At 43.3% G+C, this 25,295-nt stretch overlaps 1 protein-coding gene across 7 annotated transcripts in view; it reads right to left on the bottom strand.

Moving 5' to 3' along the window:
• The window catches only part of GNE (glucosamine (UDP-N-acetyl)-2-epimerase/N-acetylmannosamine kinase), a 77,997-nt gene that overhangs the window by 31,851 nt on the left and 20,851 nt on the right, over positions 1-25,295 (bottom strand). For 5 of the 7 annotated variants that reach the window (XR_005600466.1, XM_039544771.1, XM_039544769.1 and 2 more), the window contains exons 2-4: positions 10,486-10,688; positions 2,236-2,687; positions 29-181 (exon numbers count right to left, since the gene is read on the bottom strand). Coding sequence is in view for 6 of the 7 variants with exons in the window: in XM_039544771.1 (XP_039400705.1) it covers positions 29-181; positions 2,236-2,687; positions 10,486-10,688 (808 nt within the window). In the remaining variant the exon portion in view is untranslated. Of the gene's footprint in view, positions 1-28; positions 182-2,235; positions 2,688-10,485; positions 10,689-12,513; positions 12,589-16,303; positions 16,404-25,295 lie in introns of those variants that run through there. The other 2 variants (XM_039544773.1, XM_039544774.1) reach the window with 2 other exon arrangements.

Below are 25,295 nucleotides of genomic sequence, written 5' to 3'. Positions count from 1 at the left end.
ACTTATAAAAAGTACCTGTTTCACTCACCTGCATCAATGTTTGGGAACAGAACTAGTGTCCTTTTGTTAAAGGAGATGAGTGCGTCCAACGTTAGTTCAAACATCTTTATGGAATGTTTAATATCCGTGGTCACAGGGTGCTGCAGAGCGACTATATAATCTCTTGTTTTTACATCTTCACCTGTTTAAAGGGAGCCCAAAAGAGACTGTTTTATTAGCAGCGTGGTGGTTGTGGTGGGAGAATGATTCTGAAGCCACTGAAACAAAAGCCTTCTCAAGTTCTAGACAGCAAATCTGATTTCTAGCACAATGAGTTCCAATACTATAAGAGATCATAAGGGAATGACAGGAGAATATGGGTTTGAAGTTTACCACTGTAAGTAAGACTCTGAACAATTGCTATTGTCTAAGGCCCCAGCATAGGGTCAACTGCAGTACTGGGCCCTAAAACTTTACAGGAGTATTTTGAGCACAGACCGAGGCCGCTCGTTACACCAGCATAAACCCGGATTAACTCAGTTGAAGCCAATTAACATATTCTGGATTTACACTATTGTAAATGAGAGCAGAATCTGACCCTGAGGCTGTGGCACAACAGCAAACAGGCAGATCTGATAGAGATTTTCACTGTGATCATTCCTTTTAATCCATTAGTCTATTCAGGTTTCCTGGGAGTCTTCTGGGCCTCAGCGGATGGATTTTTCACCATTTGCTTAAAAGAAATGAGAGCTTGATTATCATAAATACTTTACTTCACTTGTTATAAAGAGAAGCGGGCTCATTTTACTTTATTCTGAAAATGACTAAACTATTGAACTAATAAGAACCCAGTTCCCAATTGACAGGGGCTGAAGAATTTTTCCTGTCAAACACCAACAAGATATGCTGATTTATATGGAATGATCTGAAAGTAAACGGATGACATACAATGCAAGTCTCTGAAATATATCATGCTACTGTATTGTACTGTAAAGGAAACAAAGTACAGCATGTAAATTCCCTTGATTTTCTGCAAATTAGCTCCATGCACAATCTCTAACATTATTAGGTCAGACCTGCTCCCAGCTGTCTGGTTATAAAGGATATGAACAAGATTCTGAACCTCTGTGTATCAAAGAAATAGCTCTGAGTTCTACGGTAATTTATTTTTTAACAAAGAACTCAGCAAATTTGACTCTTGTTTTTTGACTCAGCAATAGGGGTTTAGATGTTAAAGACAATCTCTGGCTACACTTTTTTGGGTCATGTCGGGTTACTTTCTCCTGACTACAAATACGAGAACAGAAATTGTAGAAATGAAGGAGTTTCTTGAAGAAACCAACACAGTCAAAATGTGACATTTGGGTCTCTAGATAGGAAGGGCCCCCTGAATATTTAAGCATTACATCTGATATTTGATGGGATGTAATTATGTTAAATAATATGTGATGTTGGGGCCTCTATTTCTCAGTCTTCCAGGTACAGGCCAATTAGCCTTGTTAATCTTGTTAATCTTGCCCTGGAAACAGACTATTGTGATACAATAACATTTGAAAGTTTTATGTTATTTTTCCTCCTTTTGGTTTACCAAGAGCTTTTGTTCTCAAAATAATATGCACATTTCCTTAAGGCAGTGGTTCCCAAACTTATTCCGCTGCTTGTGCAGGGAAAGCCCCTGCGGGCCGGGCCAGTTTGTTTACCTGCCGTGTCCACAGGTTCGGCCGATCGCGGCTCCCACTGGCTGCAGTTCGCTGCTCCAGGCCAATGGGAGCTGTTGGAAGCAGCGCGGGCCGAAGGATGTGCTGGCCGCTGCTTCCTGCCACCCCCTTTGGCCTGGAGCAGCGAACCATGGCCACTGGGAGCCGCGATCGGCCGAACCTGTGGATGCAGCAGGTCAATAAACTGGCCCGGCCCGCCAGGGGCTTTCCCTGCACAAGCGGCGGAACAAGTTTGGTAACCACTGCCTTAAAGTGTGAAAGGCAGAGCACATGGGTATTTTTCTTTCAAAAGAGCAGGGGAAAAGACATAGGGAATAACATTCAATTGAAAAACAGCATACTAAGGTTTTTAGTTATGTCTGTGTTTACTGGGTCTATATGTATTTCTGTGGTGGGAGATAGAGGACAGAAGAGCACTGTCAAAATGTGCTTATACCCTTCATAAAATCCTGTGTCAGCTTCATGAGAATGCCAACAAAAATGCATGTCTGCCTGTTGCAGAAATCTTACGAACTTTGAACAGAAGTGCAATACACACCTATCCACATACGTATAATACTCATGTAGTCTTTGTTTTTGGAGGAGAGAAGCTTGTCATATGAGGGACAGCCAGCCAAGAGGATGCGATCATGGTCTTCACACATGGATATCAAATGCTGCTCTGCACTTCTTGTGCAACACACATGGAAATGAGCCAGTTTGGTTATGGCATGTCTGATTGAGTCATCTATGGTCCCACTGACTTCCCCGCCTTCAATATGAAGAATCCGAATATTCATCAAGGCTGCAGATGTGGCCAGTGCCAGAGCATCAAATCTGTCCCCATGAACAATCACTATGTCAGGTTTCAGACGGTTGAGGACATCTGGTAGCTTTACTAATGCAAGGCCTACCGACTCCACCATGGCTGCCTCGTCCTCGCCTCTCACTATGGTGTGCAACCTCGTGTGAATGTCAAAGTCGTCTTGTTCAATCATACGGTAGGTGTTACTGAAGAAAGGAGCGAAAGAAAAGAAATGCTCAAACTGCAATACTGCTTGCTTTCACACGGACGTATCTTATGACAGCATTTCATTACCAGTTTCATAGAAGCATAGAATATCAGGGTTGGAAGAGACCTCAGGAGGTCATCTTGTCCAACCCCCTGCTCAAAGCCGGACCCACCCCAACTAAACATGCCCATTAACTAGCTTTGAGGAAGCAGCTAGATTCTCTCTCTATGTGGGAGACACCTTTTCAAATTTTTAAATGATCCTTGTTCACTGAGGCCAACATTTTCCAACGAGGGAGCCTAAGATCGTACTTGATGCTACGCTTGGGCACCTGCGTAGATGTGCCTGATTTGCACTGTGCTCGAGCACCCGTCGCTCCCGCTGACTCCAGTGGGAACTGTGGCTACTTAGCACCTCTGAAAACCAGGCCATTTTGATTTAGGTGCCTCACTTTAAGCAGCCTAGTTTGAAGGCACTGACCTGCTTTCTACAGCATGCAATCAAAGTAGGACCTTACAGATTACAAAAAAAAAGTCATCCAAATTCAGGCTGGGTTTTCAGCACAAAGAAACCAGATTTTTAAAAGGAGTCTCACGAAGGCTGTAAGCACATGGGATTTCTAGGAATCTATTTTTTTTAAATACTCACTAGACTTCATGTATGTTAAAGCCTGTATTAAATATCACAAGCCCAGCAAAAGCAAAGACTCTTTAACCATAAGCTATTTACTTTAAACTGCAGAACACATTTTAATCACCACCAGACATTTAGTTATCACAACTCTACCAAAGTCTTTTTTCCAATATACTTGAACCAAGTTGTTACACAGGCTGGGTAGCAGAGGAAAATGTTGAGCTTCTTGAATGGAGTAGAGTTCGTGGGTGTGGGGGGCTTAAAAGCAAGTTTAGTTAGTAGATTTCTCCATCACATCTCTGTAGTTTAAATGACATGTGAAAGGCTTCAAGAGGGCTACCAAGCATTAGCTAGGATGCAAACCTGAGTACTGTGTATACACTACGGCAGGGGTCTCAAACACGCGGGCCGCATGCGGCCTGCGGAGTTATTTGCTGCAGCCTGCCAAGCTCCCCTCACCCCTCACCCCCCCAGAGTTATTTCCTGTGGCCGCCAAGCTCCCCTCTCCCTCCTCCTCCCCCCAAGCACGCCATGTCTCTGCTCCTCTGCCTACCTCCATGTACTTCCCGCCACCAAACAGCTGTTTGGCGGCACTTAGGGCTTTCCAGGAGGAGGGGGGAGGAGCGGGGAGCCGCGCACTCAGGGGAGGGGGTGGACAAGAGGCGGGGCCGGAGGGGGGGATTTGGGGAAGGGGTTGGAATAGGGCCGGGGAAGGGGTGGGAAGAGGCAGGGCAGGGGTATGGCCTCATGGAAGGGGTGGAATGGGGGCGGGGCCGGGGGGGGACTTAACAGAAGTAATTCTAAAAGTCAGTGCATGTTTTGTCCTTTGAGTGAGGTGCATTACTGAGTATTTATATTTTATTAAAACCCTTCGGAAATGACTTCATCAAAAAAAAGAACACTCATGGAAGAAAAGAGTTTTCCAAGACAAATGGGAGAATTTATAATTTTTCACAGAGGTAAAAGATAAAATTCAATGCCTTATTTGTCAGCAAATGATTGCTGTTCCCACAGAGTATAACATACATCGGCACTACGATACGATGCACTGTGAAAAATATGATGCGTTCACCGGAAAAATCCAAGAGGAAGAAGTTCAGCAACTTAAAGCAGCATTTGCCAAGCAAAGAAATTTCTTTTCGGAGATTAACAAGTCTAGTGAAGATTCAGTAAGAGCAAGTTTTGTGATAAGTGAAATGATAGCTAAATCATCACGATCTTTTACAGAAGGCCTATTCGTAAAAGAATGTCTTGTGAAGGCCAGTGAAATTTTATGTCCTGATAGGAAGAAAGTTTTTGAAGGCATAAGCTTGTCTGCCAATACAGTTGCCTGCAGGATAACGGATTTAGTAGATAATGTGCAAAAACAATTGATTCAAATGGCAAAAGACTTCGAAGCATTTTCAATTGCTCTTGATGAGAGTACAGATGTATCAGATACCGCACAGTGTGCAGTGTTCATTAGAGTGTGGATTGCAATTTGAATATAACTGAAGAATTGCTAGACTTAATGCCACTGAAGGGTACCACAACCGGATGTGACATATTTCAAGGACTGGAAGAGTACATTGAAAAAGCTGCACTGTCATGGAACAAACTCGTATCTTTGGCTATGGACGGTCTGCCATCAATGTGCTCTTAAAACACTGGTGTGGGTTGGATTATTGAAGACCAAACTGAACAGCCTCAATATACCAAGAATTAGCTTCACCAGTATACATTGCATTTTGCACCAAGAAGCTCTGTGTAGTAAAAGTCTACAAATGAAGGAAGTTATGGATGTTGTTGTCAAAACCGTTAATGTTATACATGCACGAGTGCTGAATCACAGACAGTTCATTTCTTTTCTAGCAAGTATGGATAGTGAATATGGGTAACTTCTGCATCACACTCAAGTTAGATGGCTGAGTCATGGAGATGTTTTGAAGCATTTTTTTGCCCTTAGAGAGGAGATTGATTTCTTCATGAAAATGAAAAACAAGGAGGTTCCACAGCTTGCTGATTCCACTTTTATCTGCAACCTTGCTTTTCTAGCAGATGTATCTGATCACCTGAATGCACTGAACTTGAAGCTTCAGGGTAGAAAACGGGTGATAACACAGATGTATGACAGTGTTAAGTCATTCAAAGTCAAGCTTACTTTGTGGGGGAAACAACTGACTGCTGGCAATTTGGTCCATTGCTCGACTCTGAATTCCTTAGGAATAGCTGAACCCAAATCCTTGAAAGAATATGCAGATATCATTTCTAACTTAGACAAACAGTTTGATGTGTGGTTTAAAGATTTCAAGGCACTTGAACCACATTTTCAACTTTTTCCCACACCATTTGCTGTGGAAATTGACAATGTTGCAGAGGAAATGCAGATGGCGTTAGTGGAGCTTCAGTGTGATACCATTTTGAAACAGAAGTATACAGATGTTGGAATTCCAGAATTCTACCAGTTTCTTTCACAAGAAAGATTTCCCATGTTATTCTCTGCTTCCGCAAGGGTAATGGCAATGTTTGGAAATACATATACATGTGAACAGTTTTTCTCTTCCATGAGGATTAACAAATCTGTGTTAAGGCAAGGCTCACTGATGAACATTTGAAAGCAACACTGAGATAGGTTTGATATCCTGAGATGAAACCAAATACTGATGCTCTGGTTGATGCAAAACGCTGCCAGCTAAGTGGCCAAAAATGAAATGACTGTCAAAATTAGCACTGACTTTTCACATTACAGTTTTAAAAAAGTTAATACATTGACTTTGAATAGCATACTATATTACTCTTCATTTTTTACTATACTTTTGCACTGTTGTATGAAAAAGTTTCAGTGATGCGGCCCTCAGGCCAATGTGCTAGTCCTCATGTGGCCCCTGTGGTGATTTGAGTTTGAGATCCCTGCACTAGGGCCAGCAGCTGCCAGGCTGTTTGCATTTTTTTCCCTTGTATTTTTCCCCATTGCTATGCAGCTGAAGGGCCACTACTGACAATATAATAATTCCAATTTACTGCCTGACCAAGCAGTTCCTCAGCCCTCTAGAGTGCGTCATGAAGTATATTAAAACTAACAGAAAGCGAACTAAGTCCAGGAACAAATGAAGACAGTTATAAGACCTTGAATAGCTGCTGCAGGAGTCGCAGCAATGCCACAGAGAGAGGGTTCATTTTATGCTGCTGAGATGACAAGTACTAATAGCAGCTTACACCCACAATGGGAAAAGCTGTAATATTTCTGATATGCTGGAGTCATTATCACCTGCACAAACACACTTGTAATCTGTAATTGGGGTGAAGGACAAGAGGCAGGATAATAGGAGAAAAGATGGCTGTTCTGATTACAAGTATATAGTGATGCACTTACATACCATATTCATTATACCTGACCGTATAAATGTTCCAGACTCTCTGGTTGGAATGAGAGATGAGAAATCAAAGGGTTCTAATTCTTTTCCTTAAGAGAACTGATCCATTCACCCTCCTTAGTGGAAAGGAGCAAACTTCCTGATAGGATTTTGTCAGATTTAACGCTTGGTGAATCCACTTGCATGTTGCAAGTTAAAAATCGTGGCTGGCAAGCGTGGTGGCAAAGCAATGGTTACAAGCAAGGCAAAGAGCTCAGCCTCAGGAGGGGAGGAAACCATTCTTTTGTTGAGCTCCAGAGAGCAGGGCCGGCTCCAGGCACCAGCATTCCGCAAGGGGCGGCAGTCCCTATTGTTTTGCCCCCAAGCAGCGCGCCGAATTGCCGCCACGGGTGGCGGGGGCAGTCCGTGTGCAACTTAGGGTGACAGGCACGTTTCCACGATGGCGGCAATTCGGCAGCAGCTTCTATGTTTAGCTGTCCACGGCGGCTTCAGCTAAACATAGAAGCTGCCGCCGAATTGCCGCCGCCGCGGAAACGCGCCTGCCACCCTAAGGGACTGCCCCCGCCACCCGCGGCGGCAATTCGGTGCGCTGCTTGGGGCGGGGAAAACTGTAGAGCCGGCCCTGCCAGAGAGCCAGTCTTGCCACTCTCAAACTCTTCTTACTACAAGTGCATGCAGGATAAATCTTGGCCAGTGACCTCCTACATGATTTGTTCAGAGCTGATACTATTCCTGAAAAACTTTCAACTCACTAACTTTAAATAGTTTCCTCGGCATTTTGTTTTTGGCTCTGTTTACAACTAACCTCTGCTCACCACTGCATCCTCATATTCAATAGCTTTAGGACATTCTGTGAGTGCCTTCCTCACTGATACCTAGCAGTCAGCAGCAGCAATGGTGGTGGCTCCAATCTTTTTCATGGTTCAGTGTCCAAAGTCCCCCTATACCTTGAGCAATGCAGGAATGATGGTGATCCTCTGAAGTGGAATCTATTAGAGCAGGGGTGGCCAACCTGTGGCTCCAGAGCCACATGCGGCTCTTCAGTAGTTAATATGCGGCTCCTTGTATAGGCACCGACTCCAGGGCTGGAGCTACAGGCGCCAACTTTCCAATGTGCTGGGGGATGCTCACTGCTCAACCCCTGGCTCTGCCACAGGCCCTGCCCCCACTCCACCCCTTCCTGCCCCCTCCCCGGAGCCTGCAGTGCCCTCACTCCTCCCCCATCCCCCCCTCACCTTCCTGCATCGGGAGGTGGGGGGAGGGGAGGGGAGGCATTGATTGGCGGGGCTGCTGGTGGGTGGGAGGTGCTAGGAGCCAGGGGGAGCTGCTGGTGTATTACTGTGGCTCTTTGGCAATGTACATTGGTAAATTCTGGCTCCTTTTCAGGCTCAGGTTGGCCACCTCTGTAGTAGAGACTTACTCTGCAGCAGCAGCCAGCTGCTAACTGACTGTCTGCTGCTTCAGTCACAAGAGTCAGCAGGCCCAATCCTGCTCCCATTGAAATCAAAGGCAAGGCTCTCATTTATTTCAATGGGAGTGTAAATGGGTCCACTGACTTTCCTGGGAATAGATAAAAAAAGATAAACAAAAGAAACAGTACCTTTTTTCAATTCACCTCATATAAGTCCACTTAGTCCTACTTCTTGTTCAGCTAACCTCTGAGACAAACAAGTTTGTTTATATTTACGGAGGACAATGCTGCCTACTTTTTATTTACAATGGCACCTGAAAGTGAGAACAGGTGTTCACATGGCACTGTTGTAACCGGTGTTGCAAAGTATTTACATGCCAGATGTGCTAAACATTCATATGCTCCTTCATGCTCCGATTTGTAGGCTCTAAAGTGCTACATTGTTTTGTTTTTGAGTGCAGTTATCTAAAAAAAAATTCTACATTTGTAAGTTGCACTTCATGAGAAAAGAGATTTCACTATAGTACTTGTATGAGGTGAATTGAAAAATACTATTTTTTTAATCTTTTGTACGGTGCAAATATTTGTAATCAGAAATAATATAAAGTGAGCACTGTGCACTTTGTGTTCTGTGATGTAACTGAAATCAGTATATTTGAAAATGTAGAAAAACATGCACAAATATTTATAATAAATATAAATTGGTATTCTATTATTGTTTAACAGTGCGATTAAAACTCTGATTATTTACAACTTTTTTTTAATCTCATAATTAATTGTGATTTTTTTTAAATTGTTTGACAGCCCTAGTTTTTAGTGCTTTGATTTACAAGAATGTCTTTGTTTGGAAGAAGCCTTTCTAAGTGGTTGTGCAGGAAAGGCCATATACTCTACAGCAGGGATCGGCAACCTTTGTCACGTGGCTCGCCAGGGTAAGCACCCTGGCAGGCCGGACCAGTTTGTTTACCTGCCGCGTCTGCAGGTTTGGCTGATCGTGGCTCCCACTGGCCGCAGTTCGCCTCTCTAGGCCAATGGGGGCTGTGGGAAGCAGCGGCCAGCACATCCCATGTCCTGCGCTGCTTCCCGCAGCCCCCATTGGCCTGGAGCGGTGAACCAGTGTGCTTACCCTGGTGAGCCACGTGCCAAAGGTTGCCGATCCCTGCCCTACAGACTCCTCTCACTTGCTGAGGGTCACAGAAGTGATCTGAAGTGTAAGTGTGCTGTCAAGCCCTACTGATACCAAATCAAGAGTCACCTGCCCAGTCCATAGAATTAACCCTTCCTGCCACCAGATGAATACAAAAACATGGGACTCCCACTAGAAATAGATGTGGGCTGTCTGGACAAAGTTAACTTTCTCAGACAAAATTATTGTTTTCTAACAGACTTTGGGTAAAGATTTCCAAAGCACTTAAGTGACTTGGGAGCCAAAGTCCTATTTTCAAATGTGGCTTAGGCACCTGGGAGCCTATGTCAGACTGAAAGTCGATGAAATTTAGTCTCCATCATGCCTAAGTTACTTTCGAAAATGGGATTTAGGACTGGTGTGTACTCAAGTGTTTGCATGGCTGTAGCTCTATTAGCTTAAAAACTGATAAAAGGGATACAACATGCTCAAAATAAACTGGAAAAGACAGAACAATATAACGGTAACTATAACTGTTACTTGTTACAACAGAAGGTAAATCATTTCCAGGAAGACAAGGAATTTTAATTAATTTATATTTATTCAGGCTGGGATTTTCATAGAAGCCTAAGACTTCGTCTACACTGCAAGTTACTTCGTTATAACTTCTATCGCTCAGGTATATGAATAATCCACACCCCTGAGCGAGGCAAGTTGCACCGACGTAAGCGTCAGTGTGGACAGTGCTACATTGGCGGGAAAAGCTCTCCTGGCTCTCGTGGAGGCAGGAGTTATTAAGCCACGGGAGAACTCTCTCCTGTCAGCTTAGCATGTCACCACAAGCTCTACAGTGGTGCAGCTGCACTGGCACCAGTGTAGGTGCTGTAGTGTAGATGTAGCCTGAGAGAGTTGGGCTCAATTCCCAGTGACTTTCAGTCATCTTGGAAAAGCCTGGCAAAAGTACTCAGATCCTCAGTTAGGAGGCGCTAAGTAAGTACTAAGTTTGCTATTATTATATGATTGATTTGAAAGAGGAATGAGCAGCCTAACAAGGACATTTATCCCTTTACCGAATGTTATTGGCTAACACGATCTAATTTATCAGATCTGAAACAACACTTGGTTGAACATACATGGGTCCAAAATCCAGTCCTAAGGATGAACATTTCCTGCTTCTTTAAGAGATAACTAACGTGCCATTCTTTATACAGGATCTCAAGTTGGCAAGGATTTGCCACTAACGACATGGCAGAGATGCAAGTTTCCATCTTACCCATAGTCATCAATCAGATGGGAGCCAAGCACCACTACATCAAGTTCAAAGAACTGTGGTTCCGCCTTAATGCCAAACATAATAGGAGCTAATTTTGAATAATCAGCTCGGTTGCAAGTAGCAACGCAAACCCGAAGTTTTCGGTTGTTCCCATTCTTCTCCATGATTTGTTTTTGTTTGGAAAGATTCTTGAAATACAGTTCCTGAAACAACAAAAAGCAAGGATTAATATTTTTCTGTACAGCCATAAAACTGCATGCTTAAATAATGAAAGATATGTTACAGAATGCTATGCTATTCCAGTGTGGAAATTTGGACAAGTGCTAACTGATCAAAAGATTACCATTTAGATAACAGGTACCTGGCTGGGAAAAACATGCTTTCAATTATAGGTATAATCTCAGATTGTGTGTGTGTTCGTGCACGCGCATATGTGCTTTCACGAAGGAAACAGCTGTTTAGTGATTAAAGCAAGGGGCTGAGCACCAGAACTCCTGGGTTCTATTTCTAGCTCTGACACAGACTTGCTGTGTAACCTTGGGGAAGTCACAAAGGCCTACATTTTCAAAAATATCCACTAATTTTGGATGCCAAATTTGAGTGATGTAAAGTCTGATTTTTCAGAGATGTGGCGCTATCCTGATTTAAAATGGGAGCTGTTGAATATCAGGCCCAAAAAATCTCAAGTTGGGCATTCAAAAATTGAGGCATCCAAAATTTGTGGACGCTTGTGAAAAATTTAATTTTTAACACCTTTGAGCCGTAGTTTACCTGACTTTAAAACGGAGATAATGATGCAAACACATTGTGAGGTTCATTTGTAATTAAAAGCCTGCAAAATGCTTTGAAATGGTCAGATTAAGTGCAAAGTTAATATTATCTTCCTGGATGACAGTCATATCCCAAAACCCCAAAATGGAGAGGACTCTTGAGAGATACCCAGGGCTTCACGAACAAAGACACTGTGTGACCACCAGAAGAAAGTAGCTCCTAAAAATTAGGCATCAACTCCTTTAGCAGCAATGCAGAAACACTATGTAAGTGAGGGGCTGGGCTTGTAACTATGACCCTGATTGTGATCTCATTTGCATTGATGTAAATTAGGAGTAATTCCACTGCAGTCAATGCAATTACACCAGTGTAAAACCAGCTTGGGATCAGAGTCAGGCTCTAAAACATCGTAATTCTTATCAATCTTCGGCTACTATTAGATACTCAGTTCTCTCCTATTTCCCCAACACACACGTGCAAGTACAAGACACAGTCCCCTAATTTTAATGTATATAATAAACTGGCATTACATCAGATCTTTTTTTTAACAGATGTTCAAGCTTCACGAACAAGACAAAGTAAAAAGAATGATCAGATTATTCCTTATATTGGTGCAATGTTGTAATGGAGTATTTTATGAGTTTAAATGACAAGCTTCACAAAACAAGACAAATTTTGTACCACTAATTTTCCTACTCTGAACCTCCCCTTCACAACAGAAAAGGAAGATCAGTTAAGTGTCAGCTGACTGACTGGGGCCCAGTTCAGAGATCTTCATATGTCAGAAATCTTCTGAGCCTTATTCTAGCTCACAGTTTAAATTTGCAGTAGAGGAGATAGTCTCAGAAAGTTTCCAGAATCTTTAACACCAGAACACACTGGCCAGGAATGATCCATATAAGCAAAGGGGATGAAAACACAGTGAACTTCTGGACTGGGGCAAGGAAACACTTGCTGCCCATTCCATGGGATCTCCACAGTGGGCTTCCACAGATCCATAAGGGTGAGCAAAAGGTGACAAGCCTTTTCCTCTCATTCTCCATTGGAGCTGCGCTGCTGTGGAGACCGGAGTGAACAGGAGTGGGCCAGAGGCTCCAAAGACAGTGTAGAAGTCAGATCTTGGGCCTCTGTTGGGTTTAGGGGCTGAACCTCCTTCTCATTCCATGGGAAAACCACCCACAGGAAACTCAGAGGGGGAAATCCGAGTTTCCAGTCTCACACACAACAGGCTGGTAGGGTTTACCCAACACCCCTCACCTTGTTAGCAGGTGTTGAGCCTGCTGGGAAAGGGTTCAGTGTGATAGTCAAAAACACTGAAGACTCTTGTTACCCCAATCTGGATATAAAGGAGGCAGGAGTGGCCTCTGGGGAGAGGTAAAGGCTGAGCAGTCCTTAGGCAGGAAATCTTCAGTGAATGTCTGTAGAACAGGGCTGAGAAAGGTGCCAGCTCACAGTTTGGTGCAGAAGTGTTGACACAGAAGAGAAAAATAAAGACATAACGCTGGAAGTTATGAAAGGAAAAATCTACCACAAGCTGCTTGAATTCACATCGCTGCACACAGTGTACCTGGCCACCTATGTCATGAGTGCTTTAAAGGAGTCAACTTGTAATAGGCATATACATTTAATTAAATGCTTACCAAGAGCCTGAAAAGTTAACAAAGAGTTAAAGGGCTGTGGGATCAGGCCCTGAATGTTTTCTGCCCCCACCTACACACCATTTGTCTCTTGTTGTCAAAAGGTCACTTGTCACTTTCAAACAGGTAAGCTACAGAACAAATATTGCGAAGTCTGTCATATTTACATTACATTAGAACAGTGATCTCTTTTTGTCCTCCAGAGTTTCACTGTGTGCACATTGCTCAATAAATCTCCTCCCCAGAAACTCTTAGTTTCAATCTCCTGCTAACTAATAGTCAAATAAGAAAGTTATATCCTCCCACAGAAGTGACTCAGTTTTCGTGGCTTCATACTAACATATTAGGTAAATACTTCCTTCTATTATGCCTTCCTGAGATGTCGCAGACCTCTTTTCCTCACTGCTCCATATCAAATCCCGCTTCTGTTAACTTGAGTCCTGAGAGCACTCAATCCTGATTGTTCATGAACATTTACAGTATAACATCAAGCCAATTAGATCAGAACACTCGTAGAAACTGAGTTCTTGCTGGTTTCATCACTAATGAAATTAAGATCAGCAGACTTGCTTCTAGCAAAGCCATGTCTTCATCTGAAGTTTCTGCCTTTTTAAGTTTATCTTCATTGTCAGACAAGGTGGCTTTTCCCAACCTTAGTTTGAGTCCCTACAGTTTCCTAAAATCCTGAATGAAGAGTTTAGATTTCAGTTACTGTGCGGAGGCTCTCTGTAAATGTGGTCAAATACTGTACACACCACTTTACAGGTCGAAATGCATCAAGGTTATATAACATTACAACAGTTTGAACAACACATTCTCTTTTTGAATCAGATATTTTTATATCACTTTTTGGAAATGAATCAAACAAAGATTATTTTAAAAAGCTATCATGCAGTTCAGTGGAATAATGTGTGCTGTATTTTAAAAGTGAACCTGACAATTTAAAAGCCATACCTCTTTTAAAAACCTTCTGTAGTTACTGTTCTTACAAGTAACACTTAGGATTACTATACTTGAAAGATTAGAGAAAAATATTATCTGATAGTACTCCATGTAAAGCAGGCCATGTCTACACTAAAGACCTCACGGCAGCACAGCTGTACCGATGCAGCTGCACTGCTGTAAGGTCTCTTGTGTAGCCGCTCTATGCAGAAAGGAGTAGGCTCTCCCTCGACATAATTAAACCACCCCCAACGAGCAGCGGTAGCTTTGTCAGTGGGAAATGCTCTGCCGCAGATATAGCGCTGACCACACCAGTGCTTCTGTCGGTGTAACTCAGTGGTTCTTAGCCTGGGGTGCACGCACTCCCTAGGGGTGTGAGATGCCCTTTCTGGGGGTGCGAGACAGGCCAGATTTTTTTAGAAGGTAAATCATCGAAAACACAAATTAAGCACAGGCACATAAGTACAACTACTTTGTTTCATCAAAGCTATGTATTTATTATTAAACTTTTTTAACGATTACTGTAATATACAAACAAAAAAATTATTTTCACGTTTTAAAGCTAACTGGAGTGAAATTATCTCGCTACAAAATACAGTGTACCACCACATTGCGGAGTATTTCTTGACGCATGCGCAGATGTTGATGTGGCATATATATATATTTATATAATTATGATAGATCTAGGTTTAAAGAACTGACCTACTTCAACGATTTTTGATAAGGGGTGCAAGAACATATTTTGAGAACCAAAGGGGTGCAGGCTGCAGTAAAGGTTAAGAACCAGTGGTGTAACTCATGTCGCTCAGAAAGGGTGTTTTTTCACACCTCTGAGCAACATGTTACACCAACAAAAGTGGGAGTGCAGACATAGCTTCAGTTTCATCGTTTCCTCATAAGAGTTCATTGGTCAGTTTACCCTGCTGTTTGTGTGGGTATTACACACAGCAACAGAGGAGACATACTTTGTAGAAATAGAAAACTGTGGCTGTGAAAACACAAAAATAGGCAGGGGAAACTTGGTAACAGGTGCACTACCTGAAAGCTTCTTTTAACACACTTCTTGAAACTGGATAGCTTTTAAAATGATAATGTCCTTTTGACAAGTTATGAAAACTAGGAACTCAAAATCTCCTACAACATTTCTCAGTGTTTCATTTGTGTGTAATAACATGTTAAACAAAAAGTTTCACTTTTCCAGAATGATCCAGAAACAGGACTGTTCAACTTTAATTGAATCACATAAACAAAATAAATTTTAAAACACATTTTTGTTCTGTTTTGATAAACAGGTGAACAACTGAGCATGTACAGCTATATAGGTATGCCAATTAACTTCCTTCTGTGGCTTCTCCACACATACTACCCCTGTGGTTGGGCCCTTTTAAGAGCCAGGCAGTGAGTTCCTGGGCAGGACAGAGCCTTTAATCTCACGGCACCAGAGCAGGACTGATTTCACACACACTTTTGAAAGACTGCTTCCTTCTGCCGAACTGAATATCTCTGCTATCTATCTGGGCACAAGCACCAGCCCTTCTCCAGGTCAGATGCCTTAATTATGCAATGGCACGAATTTCAGACCCCTCCAGAGCATTGCGTGGGGGCTGACATGTCAGTAGCACAAAGCACTACCCACAAGAGTTAAGAATGTTACCACCACTCCCTGATTGATTAAATGAAAGGCAATGGGATTCAAACTCTGATCCTCCATTTGGCAGCTTGGTCAATAAGCTAGTGTTATGCAATCCTTCAAAGTAGACGTTTACTATCCTTCTGAAATTCTTTAGAGACTTAAGAATTAGATTTCTTCTTGCCCAATTTCAAGTGTAGCTGGAAAAGTTTTCTGTGTTTACCAAGTTTGACCATTCAAAGACACATATGAAAAGCTATCACATTTAAACATGAAGTAGAAAAATAAAAATGAATTGAGCAACTTTTACAACACACACTGTCAGTGGTAGACATTAGATCATTTACTTGGCAATAAAGTCAGTTCCTTTTATTAAAAGGGTAATGGAAAAAGCTAGAACACACCAGGCTACCAAATCTAGGATTTATTTTTAAACCTATTCCTGTAAGCTTAAGCAAAACACAACAGGCCAGTTCAATTAGCTGACTTTTCTCAATACGTTTCTCAGAAACATTTCTCAAACTGGAATTTTATAGAGCAATTGCACCTAGTTTCCTCTGAAAACCCCGACGTGTGACATGTAGGGGCTCTGGCTATGCGGGCTGCAAAATACTATCAGTCAGTCAGGAACTAGTTTCCTTCAGGCGTTTCAGTGCTTTAAACTCAAGACTTCAAACTAGCCATGGGGTAAGAGACCTGATCTGGTTAATTACGGTAAGCCCCGAAACAGGAGCTCTACTTCCCCTCAGTGTCAGGAAGGGGTTACCACTCCTACTCATGTAATTATGTCTCCAGCATGACAAATCTATTTTCTCTTTTATACAATTAGAAACCTTACCTTTCGCTCTCCTCTACGCAAACTGCAGTGAAAGTAAAAAGGATTAAAAATGAATATATATGAAAAAAGAAGCTATGCTATCTTCCATAGGCTAACTCCACCAACTTTTCGCTTCCTCTACACAAACTGCAGTGAAGGTAAAAGAGGATTAAATATTAATGTATAAAGAGTAGCTCGCCTATCTACCACTGGCTAATTCCAACCCCTGCTGGGTGGTTTTTTTTTTTTTTTTTAAAGAAACTATAAATCATGGTTAACTCCTGAATCACTGCACAGACTGGTTTCTAACTCCTCAGCTAAAACAGCATAATACCTAACAAAACAAAGAGCTAACCTCTAGTACTCTGTGGGCCAAGTTATGTCAAGGGTACAATACACCTTACGTTACAATGGATTATCTTGAATGTCTCATCTAATGGGCATCCTGCACCATATTTAATCTCCTGGATTGTTTTTTTTTTTTTAACCTTTTACATTCCCTCTACAATCGAGGTTTGTGCGAAGGTTAATATTGATATTACTGCTGGAGCTATATTTTGAACAAGCAGATAATGGCCCTAGCCAGACTGCATGAGCCAAGAGTAAGTCAGATGAGCCCAAGTGGAGGGGATGGCAAAGTTTGCCCCAAGTTTTGAGCAAGCAAAGCAATACTAAAAGGGACCACTTACAGCCACAGACATTTCCACTATTTCTAAAGCAGCAATAGCCTATTATCTTCTCAGCTGGACATTAATTCTACCTTCTACAGCTGATTAGTTGAGTTTAGTAACCATACTACTCAGAGGACTCATCACTAACAGCAAGGCTTCTCCCCTAGCCCTGTCACCTGCTCCAGAGTCCCCTTCCCCCCTACTATTTCATAAGCTCACTCATGGGGTAGGAGGGATAGCTCAGTGGTTTGAGCATTGCCCTACCAAACCCACAGTTGTAAGGTCAATCTTGAGGGGGCCATTTAGGGATCTGGGGCAAAAATCTGTCTGGGGATTGGTCCTGCTTTGAGCAGGGGGTTGGACTAGATGACCTCCTGAGGTCCCTTCCAACCCTGATATTCTATGAACCCTCCCTTTAGCCTCTCTACTCCCTCTGGTTCTCTCCTCTCAGAATACAAATATGGTCGGGTCTTCCCAAAGGCCCCATGCACCTGTAGCAGAGTGAATAAGTTCTGCAGCTGACTGCAAAGTTTGTGGCAACTTCATTATTAAATATTCCCCTTTTTAAATCAGGAAGGAAATATAAACATGAATAGACACAGCAAAGTAGTCCCTTTTGTAAACCATGATACTAAATTCAGTTTAGTTTATGCCATCCCCACATTTTCAATGTGCTGCCGATATTTCTACTGACAATACTTAAATCCATTATAGAAGTTGTCAAGGGAGAATGAATAAGAAATAGCTGGGGCTTTTAGCAACTATACAGTTGAAGGATGCTGTCTGGGATTGTGATAAGCACATCAACTAGATCTTTGTGCAAAAATGATCAGCAATGACATAGTGCTAACACTAAACTGTCATTAGGTTTCCAATGAAATGCTGCTCCACTGAGAGGAATCAAGCAGTTTGTAACTCTCAGATATCATTTCAGGCTATCTGCATACTTAGCAAGGCAACGCTCTATTGGCTTAACCTTGAAAACATGACCCAAGTATATCTTTGTAAATATGAGGAAATATTTTATTTCATTTAAATAAAAGTTAAGATTCAGGACCACAATGCTATCACAAGGTGCAGATTCCACAGCAAATCCTGCAATTTGGGAATTTACAGGGACCAGGAGAGTTCTCATCCTCAAAAAGGCTCTCTCATTGACTCCAACTACTGCCTTATCTCCCTTCAAATCCAAACTCATGGAACCCCCCCCCACCCGACAAACACACTCCCCCGCATCTACAACTTTTGCCTTAAATCTCTCTCCTTCAACTCCATCCTGGATCCCTTCCAGCCTGCCTTTCATCTTTTCCAAATCTGAAATCACTACCATCAATACCGCCAATAACCTCTTTTGGACCAAGTCTCAGGGCCACTACTCCAACTTCATATACCTTGCCTCTCTGCTTCTTGTTTTCATGGTGAGCAATCAGAAGCACTCATCAGGGCTCCTGCTTCAGCAGCAAGAAGACTGCCTTAGGGAATTTTCTAGTTATTTGTGTGAGGCCTTGGCTACACTTGCAAATTTGCAGCGCTGCAGCAGGGTGTGAAAACACACCCTCTCCAGTGCTGCAAATTGCGGCGCTGCAAAGCACCAGTGTGGTCAAAGCCCCAGTGCTGGGAGCGCGGCTCCCAGCGCTGTACGTTATTCCCCACAGGGAGGTGGAGTACGGACAGCGCTGGGAGAGCTCTCTCCCAGCGCTGGCGCTTTGACTACACTTAGCGCTTCAAAGCGCTGCCACGGCAGCGCTTTGAAGTGCAAGTGTAGCCAAAGCCTTGGGGTAGAACCTCGGAACTGCAATCAAGGATATGGTCCCCTCAGGCACAGTACAGAGAAGTAACAAAGATAATCCCTACTCTTGAGAGCTTGATGCAACCTAACTAGCATTGTTCTGAAAGCCAGCAGGGTACCTGTTTTAACTATACTGCGACAGAAGAGCTGTGATGGGACCTCCTACACTACTAAGGGTATGTCTACACTACAAAATTAGGTTGATTTTATAGAAGTCAATTTTTAGAAATCGATTTTATACAGTCAATTGTGTATGTCCCCACTAAGCAATTAAGTCGGTGGAGCGCGTCCTCACTACCTTGGCTAGCATCAACTCATGAAGCAGTGCACTCTGGGAAGCTATCCCACAGTTCCCATAGTCTCCGCTGTCCATTGGAATTCTGGGTTAAGCTCCCAATGCCTGATGGGGCAAAAACATTGCCGTGGGTGGTTTTGGGTACATGTCATCAGTCTCCCCTCCGTGAAAGCAACTGCAATCATTTCACGCCTTTTTTCCTGGATTACCCGTGCAGATGCCATAGCATGGAGCCGGCTCAGCTCACTGCTGCTGTTGCGAGCATTGTAAACATCTCGCACATTATACTGCAGTATGTGCAGAACCTGACTAAGAGACAGCAGCACGAGGAAAATTGTGAGGAGGATATGGACACAGACGTTACTGAAAGCACGGAATGTGGCAATTGGGATATAATGGCAGCGTTAGGGCTGACTGATACAGCAGAATGCCGATTCTGGGCCCGGCAAACAAGCATAGACTGGTGGGATCGCATAGTGTTGCAGGTATGGGATGATTCCCAGTAGCTGTGAAACTTTCACATGTGTAAGACCACTTTCCTGGAACTCTGTGAATTGCTTTCTCCAGCCCTGAAGCACAGGAATACCAAGATGAGAGCTACCCTGACAATTGAGAAGCAAATGGCGATAGCCCTGTGGAAGCTTGCAATGCCTGACTGCTACCAGTCAGTCGAGAATCAATTTGGAGTGGGCATATCTATTGTGGGGACTGCTGTGATTCAAGTAGCCAATGCAATCACTGACGTTCTGCTATCAAGGGTAGTGACTCTGGGAAATGTGCAGGTCATAGTGGATGGCTTTGCTGCAATGGGATTCCCTAACTGTGTTGGGCCGATAGACGGAACGCGTATCTCTATCTTGGCACCAGACCACCTTGCCAACCAGTACATAAATTGGAAGGGGTACTTCTAAATGGTGCTGCAACCACTGGTGGATCACAAGGGACGTTTCACTGACATCAACGTGGGATGGCTGGGAAAGGTGCATGATGCTCGCATCTTTAGGAACTCCAGGCTGTTTGAGCAGCTGCAAGAAGGGACTTACTTCCCAGACCAGGAAATTACTGTTGGGGATGTTGAAACGCCAATAGTTATCCTTGGAGACTCAGCCTACCCCTTGCTCCCATGGCTCATGAAGCCGTACACAGGCAGCCTGGACAGAAGGAGCAGTTCAACTAGAGGCTGAACAAGTGCAGAAAGGTGGTAGAATGTGCCTTTGGACATTTAAAAGTGCACTGGCACGGTTTGCTGACTAGGTTAGACCTCAGTGCAACCAATATTCCCATTGTTATTACTGCTTGCTGTGTGCTCCATAATATCTGTGAGAGTAAGGGGGAGACATTTATGGCGGGGTGGGAGGTTGAGGCAAATCGTCTGGCTGCCAATTTTGATCAGCCAGACACCAGGATGATTAGAAGAGCATACATAGGCACACTGCGCATCAGACAGGCTTTGAAAACCAGTTTCATGACTGGGCAGGCTACAGTGTGACAATTGTGTGTGTTTCTCCTTGATGCAAACCCACCCCCTTTGTTGATTTTAATTCCTGTAAGCCAACCACCCTCCCCACTTCGATCACAGCTAGCAAAAGAAATAGTCACTATTGTTTTGAAAACATGCATTCTTTCTTTATTAATTAAAAAAAAGGGAGTGCAAGTGGGTGGGGTGGGGAAGGATAAGGCCACACTGCTTATTGTAGCCACACTACAAATCAAAACTGTTTTAATGACAGCCTTCTGTTCCTTGGGCCATCCTCTGGAGTGGAGTGGCTGGGTGCCCGGAGCCTCCCCCCCGTGTTCTTGGGCATCTGGGTGAGGAGGCTATGGAACTTGGGGAGGAGGGCAGGTGGTTGTACAGTGGATGCAGCAGCAGTCTGTTCTCTTGTTAGCTTTCCTGCAACTCCACCAGATGCCTGAGCATGTCCGTTTGCTCCCGCATTAGCCTCAGCATTGCTTCCTGCGTCTTCTCATTGCGCTCACTTAATGCTTTCCTGGACTCTGCCACTGAATGCCTCCATGCATTCAGCTGTGCCCTATCAGTGCAGGAGGATTGCATGAGCTCAGAAAACATATCATCGCAAGTGCATTTTTTTCGCCTTCTAATATGCGATAACCTCAGGGATGGAGATGATATGGGAAGCATAGAAACATTTGCACCTGCGGGGGGATAAAAAGGGAGAGTAAAATTTAAGAGGATACATTTCTGAGAACAAAAGGGAGACTCTTTCACAGTGAATCAAGCAATTCACAGTAGACTGCACATGTGCTTTAGGTACAAGGTCGCATTTTGCCTTTTATATTGAGCGCCTGCTGGTATGGTGACACATCACACACGGCTGGGCAACAGAATTCGGTTTCCAGGAAGCCATGGTAAGCCAAAGGGTATGCGGGTTTGGCTTCTAACGCCTTCATAACACGTGGGAATGTTTTCAAACTGCAGCAACCTCCTTTCCCATAGCAAGCAATGCTGGTTGGGTTTGCTATTTAAAAGGAGGGGCTGCGGTTTTCGGGTGGATGTGCAGCACACACCTCCCCCTACCCCTCCACGTGGCTATTTGGGATGATCCCTTCACCCCTCTCCCTGCCGCATTGCTATTCTCAGGGATGATCCCTTTTAGCCAAGCGCTAACAGCTCAACAGGAATGGGGTCCTTTCACTGTTTCCTTACCAAAATTCCCCTATTTCAACCAGGTGACTATGAATGATATCACTCTGCTGAGGCTGACACAGAAAGATATGACCTAATGTTCCTTGAATGCAACCAAAACCCAGGCCCGTTCGCTGCCATGCTTTGTGCTGCAATGATACCAGACTACTTGCTACTGGCTTGGCGTGGTAAAGTGTCCTACCGTGGAGGACGAAATAAGGCAGCCCTCGCCAGAACCCTTCTGCAAAGGCTTTCAGAGTACCTCCAGGAGAGCTTCATGGAGATGTCCCTGGAGGATTCACGCTCCATCCCCAGACACGTTAACAGTCTTTTCCAGTAGCTGTACTGGCCGCGAATGTATCCGAAGTCTTCAGGGCAAATCAAACGTTAAACACAATTGCTTTTAAACCCTGTACTGTAGTTACAAATGTGCACTCACCAGAGGTGCCTCCTCCGTCTTCAGGGATCCCACCTTGAGAGGGTATTGGCTCCAGGGTGATGAAAAGATCCTGGCTGCTGGGGAGAATGGATTCACCGCTTGCCTGCTGCACATTCTCCTCCTCCTCTTTCACAAAATCCTCCTCCGTGTTGCATGAGACTCCCCCCTTGCAGGTGTCCACCGTCAGTGGGTAGTGAGGTAATGATAGGGTCCCCCTCTAGAATGCCATGCAGCTGATCATAGAAGCAGCACATATGGGGCTCTGACCCAGAGCAACCATTTGCCTCCTTTGTCTTTTGGTAGGCTTGCCTGAGCATCTTGACTTTCACGCGGCACTGCTGTGTGTCCCTGCTGTAGCCTCTGTCCATCATGCCCTCTGCAATTTTGGCATATATATTAGCATTTCTTCTTTTTTATCAGAGTTCTGTCTGCACTGATTCTTCTCCCCATACAGCAATCAGATCCAGTGTCTCCCTTTCGCTCCATGCTGGAGCTCGTTTGCGATTCTGGGGGGGACTGCCTGGTCACCTGTGCTGCTGAGCTTGCCACGCTGACCAAGCAGGAAATGAAATTCAAAAGTTCCCGGGGCTTTTCCTGTGTACTCAGCTAGTGCATCGGAGTTGGAAGTGCTGTCCAGAGCGGTCACTTTGGAGCACTCTGGGATAGCTCCTGGAGGCCAATAACGTTGATTTGTTTCCATACTACCCCAAATTTGACCCAGCAAGATCGATTTTAGTGCTACTCCCCTCATTGGGGAGGACTACAGAAGTCGATTTTAGGTCAATGGAACGGAGTTACTTTAAAATCAATCTAATGCGGCTAAATTCGACCTAACCCTGTAGTGTAGACCAGGGCTAAGAAGGCTGTGAACTGCAGACAAAAAATAGCCATTGGCCCCAATGTGTACCAAGGACATGAGTGAGATGATTTAGTAATGGTTGGAAAATATCCTTAGGTTCTTAGCCCAACTTTTACAAATGCATTAAGGATAAACTAAGCCTAAAAGCTCTATATAAACTTTATCTTGACAAGGAAAAATGGTCTTGCTTAAACTGGGTTTAAACATACATGCTTGCTAAATCCAATTTAAACCCAGCCTTTTACCTAGTGTAGATGTACAGTAATACCTTTAGTTCAATTTTAGCTGGATGCGTTCCAGTGTAGACAGGGATAACTTGACTAGAAAAAATGGTCAACTTTAAGTAAAAGGCTTGGTTTCAAATTCTTTCCTCTTGGAGAAGAAGAAAATGTTGTGCTACATCACACAACGAAGCACCATCCTGAGGTTTTTGTTGTTTTTTTTTTAACATTTTAAATCCAAGACCTCACAGAAATAGGGCTTTCCTAACACTGAAACAATACTCAAGGAAGCTCACTAATGCACATAATTTATATTTGGCAGAAGAAGAAAAAAAGCAGTTTCTCCCAACCCCTCCGCAAACATTTAATAGCAAAGCTGTAATGAGCTGCTATGATGCAAAGACCTTTTCTAAAGAAAAGGTACAGAACAAGTAAGTATCATTAATAACTAAAACGCAATTAGTTGCCAAAATAAGGGAACAAAGAATGTTTGGTGATTCATTATACAATCATTTTCATTGTGTTTTTAGGGCCTGATCCTGCAAACAGTACTGATGCTTTCTACTCCTAGCACCGCTTAGTGCAGTACAACGGTGGGATTACTTACGGAAGTAAACAGTACTTCTGGTAGCTAAATGTTTGCAGGTACAGGCTCTTATTTACTAATTCACAAAATTCAGCAACTTTCCAGGGATTTCCCCCTATCATTAGTGAAGTTTTCCTGTGTACAGTGAACAAAAATGCCTTAGTATAATGACACATGTAATGCTAAAGCGATTACAGCTCCATCCTGCAGAAAAGTCAGTGGGACAAAATATGTGATTAAAAGCCACAGATGTGGCCTGTATGACTCTGAAAAAAAAAACTCAAACAGAACTCGAGTGCTTTGTTTTGTGAGGGCAATAAACACCAATAAATAAAAAAAATTCCTAACCAAGTTCAGAACTGTATTAAATGGCACCACAGTCATATTCTTTCAATTTGGATTGAGACACCACTGTTACACCCAATCACTATTTAAAAAACAATTAAATATTAATTAATGACTATTTTAGAAATTTAATAGCTTGGATTCCAATCCTTCAGTGAGATTGTCATTTTCTCCAGCTGCAAAGTTCTGTATCTCTGCTATCGATACTATGTCTCAGCAAAAGTCAAAAATTAGTCTTGGATTTAATTTCCTTTAACAGTTATGCCTTTTTAAAAGGTATAATGTTTGAGAACAACTTCTTTCCTTGAGGATATGACGGGAGGACCCTGCAACAATTCTAGCAACATTGTTCTGTTGCAAAGGTCATACAGCACATAGTCCTATATTGCTAAATGAAATCTATAAGGACTAATTCTTTCTCCTCCTATATGCTTAGTAGATGTATAATAAATTAACTTGATTCATATATCACTGTTATAACAGAACTACTGCCTTCTGGGTTTGTTTTTTTTTAAAACAGATCATTATAAACTTTTTTCTAAGGAGGACAACATCCCTTCATCTATGAAAAACAGATGTCAGAGTTAAAAATAACATGCTCAAAATCTGCAAGTAATTTTTATGACACCCCTTTAGTCATTACAAGATTGTCTCTGATATTGTCTAACGCAGTGGTTCTCAAACAAGGGTCAGAGGGCCCCCTAGGGGGCCTCAAGCAGGTTTCATGGGGGGGTCTCCAACCAGGGCCAGCATTAGATTATCTAGGGCCCAGAGCAGAAAGCCAAAGCCCCAACACATGGGGCTGAAGCCCAGGTCCCTGAGCCCTCCCACCTGGGGTTGAAGCCAAAACTTGACCAATGTAGCTTCATGGGGGCACCTGTGGCATGGGGCCCCAGGCAATTGCCCTGCTTGCTACCCCCTAATGCCAGCCCTGGCTTTTATATGCAGAAAATCAGTTATTGTGGCACAGGTGGGCCATGGAGTTTTTATAGCACGTTGGAGGGCCTCAGAAAGAAAAAGGTTGAGAGCTTCTGGTCTAACTAATAAATTATAAATACACAGAGCCTGTCTCACAGTGATTTATAAAAGTGAATATGTATTCCCCTATTTACAGTTGTAGAAACTTAGGCACAAAGAAGTGAACTGACTTTTCCAAGGATACAG

Source organism: Mauremys reevesii, linkage group 6 (assembly GCF_016161935.1).
Source record: "Mauremys reevesii isolate NIE-2019 linkage group 6, ASM1616193v1, whole genome shotgun sequence".
NCBI lineage: Eukaryota > Metazoa > Chordata > Testudines > Geoemydidae > Mauremys > Mauremys reevesii.
Note: the sequence above shows the minus strand (reverse complement) of the source record. Positions and strands in the feature narration are given on the sequence as shown.